We start from the raw sequence: 2,234 nt of genomic DNA, 5'->3' as shown, positions 1-2,234 counted from the left end.
ATCAATGAAAAAAACTTGTTTTAGTTTGTCTTATTGTTGTTGTTAGTTTAAAATACCACCAACTGAATAAATATGCAATGGGTTTAAACAACCAGCAACTGAATAACTATGCAAATGGTATAAAAAACCAGCAAAATGACCCATATATTTCAACTAATAATGCACTATGTCAGTGCTATTGTCTAATTCAAAACATAAGGGACTCAATTAACAATCCAACCACTTATGTCCAAAATACTAATACTTAAACTGTCTTGTAGCTCATATAAAAATACAGCCACATCAAATTACATTTGGCAAAATCAAATATATGGGTCAACAGAAGGTACTTCCTAATTCTAAGAGGCTGCTCTGAGCTAACAGCCTACTTCCTAAGTCTAAGAGGCTTCATCTTGGTTCTGGGTGGTCTGGCTGAGGTAGTGGGAGATGTTGTTACTGATGCTTGAGTGAGCTGGCTCAGCTGATGGTGGTCAGTCTGCTGTTGTTGCTGACTCTACTGATGCTGACTCTGAGGCTGCTCTTGATGCAGAGTCTGCTGACTTTGAGACTGCTGAGTAGTGTGCTGCTTCTTCTGCTGCTCTTCCTGAGGGAACCTCCTATTAGCAATACTGTTGGGTCCTGGTGTACCACCAAGGGCACTCTACACAGCCAAATTAACAGTAATTAGGATGACACTTCTCAATAAACACATCTAACCCTAAATCACTGCTATGTAGGATATTTTGTACCTCTTTCAAAGCTCTTTCTGCTTTCTTCTTCCTCTGGTCATTCACCCATTCACTGTGCACAACAGGTCTTCCTCCTTCTTTTTTTGGGGATGAGACAGCAACAGGAGCCACATGTGGGTTTTTGCATGTCTTAGCATAGTGTCCCAATTGCCCACAGTTCTTGCAAGTGCTCCTCCTTTTCAAATATTGCTGCTCTTGCTGGTTACCACCAACCACTTCCCCTTTCTCCAACTTTCTCTTTTTTGACTTTGGCCTCCCAGGCTGAATTTTTACTGCTGGTGGCAGAGGTTGCCTCAGCTTCACCTTCTCCCAGTGATGTGGACCAGGCATAGCTGCCACTTCGTGCCTGTGTGCAAGCATATAAGTGGACACAAGATATGCATCATCCACATAATCTTCAGGGTCAGCCCTCTTGTCCATGATGCATGCATATGCATGCACACATGGGATGTATGTTAGCTCCCAGTGGTAGCATGAGCATGTTTGTTTGCTGAGATCAACTGTCACTAGGTCTGAGTTCAACTCTACCTCATAAGTATGACCCCTTGAACATTACACAATGCAATGTCTAGTAGCAGGTTCTATCCTTTCAAATGTCTTCTTCACATAAGGAACAACCTTATCTTCCATTTCCTGATAACTCTCCCATTTCTCATGGTTCCTTCTCATCATGTACCTCCTAAGCCACTCCATCTGAGTCAAAATTGGCTTATCCCTTGCTTCTTTGATGACCGCATTAAAAGTCTCACATACATTGTTGAGCAACATGTTAGACTTTGGGAATGGACTAAATGCATGTCTGGACCAGTGTTGAGCTGGGATCTCAGCTAGATATTCATATGCTTCTTCAGACAGAAACTTAATTGATTCCATTGCCACTTCAAAGTCAAACTAAGCAAGAAACACCACACACATCCATCAAATACACATAGTAAGACAACATAAAAACACATAAAACAGACACATAGATATACAACACAGACACATAGATTTAATCAGTTAAACACCCATAACAATGTAGAAACATACCAAAGTTGTTGCCCTAGCTGCTGACCAGAACAACTCCTTGAAAGTTGCACCACTAAATTGTAGCTTGAAGTTTGCCCATATATGCCTCACACAATACCTTTTGTCTGCATAAGGCACCACCTGCTCCATAGCTTCTAGTAAACCCTATTAAAAAAAAAACCAAGGCCTTTAGAATAATGAATCTTTAGAATAACATAAAAATAAATGCAATGTTTAGGAGTATACCTTTTGCCTATCAGACATAAAGGTAAAACCAAGGCCTTGATTTTCATCCTTTAAGGCTTTCATTAAACTCTCTAAGAACCACACCCAAGTGTGTGTGTTCTCAATCTCAACTGTTGCCCAGGCAATAGGATATATGTTATTATTGCCATCTTTACCAACTGCAACTAGTATTTGACCAGGATAAGGGCCTTTCAGATGGCACCCATCAACTCCAATCAGTGGTCTGCAGCCTGACAGGAAACCTCTTGCCAT

General features: G+C 40.9%; 1 protein-coding gene across 1 annotated transcript; it reads right to left on the bottom strand.

Annotated features, from left to right (window-relative positions):
* Positions 1 to 1,195: 1,195 nt before the first annotated feature.
* Positions 1,196 to 1,897, bottom strand: LOC110728904. The gene is made up of 2 exons (XM_021908572.1): positions 1,758 to 1,897; positions 1,196 to 1,619 (listed from the first exon to the last, which is right to left on the bottom strand). Exons 1-2 carry the CDS (start codon positions 1,884 to 1,886, stop codon positions 1,281 to 1,283), a joined length of 468 nt encoding a protein of 155 aa, XP_021764264.1. The 5' UTR covers positions 1,887 to 1,897; the 3' UTR covers positions 1,196 to 1,280.
* Positions 1,898 to 2,234: the final 337 nt, after the last annotated feature.

Source organism: Chenopodium quinoa, unplaced genomic scaffold, assembly GCF_001683475.1.
Source record: "Chenopodium quinoa cultivar QQ74 unplaced genomic scaffold, ASM168347v1, whole genome shotgun sequence".
NCBI lineage: Eukaryota > Viridiplantae > Streptophyta > Magnoliopsida > Caryophyllales > Amaranthaceae > Chenopodium > Chenopodium quinoa.
This window is presented reverse-complemented; position numbering and strand designations above follow the sequence as displayed.

Bases quoted from the DNA above. Each gene is read 5' to 3' on its own strand.
- LOC110728904 (XM_021908572.1), bottom strand. From the start codon at position 1,886: ATGGAGCAGGTGGTGCCTTATGCAGACAAAAGGTATTGTGTGAGGCAT. The intron at 1,620-1,757 runs GTATGTTTCTAC...TTTCTTGCTTAG, and splicing joins CAGCTAGGGCAACAACTTTG to TTTGACTTTGAAGTGGCAAT.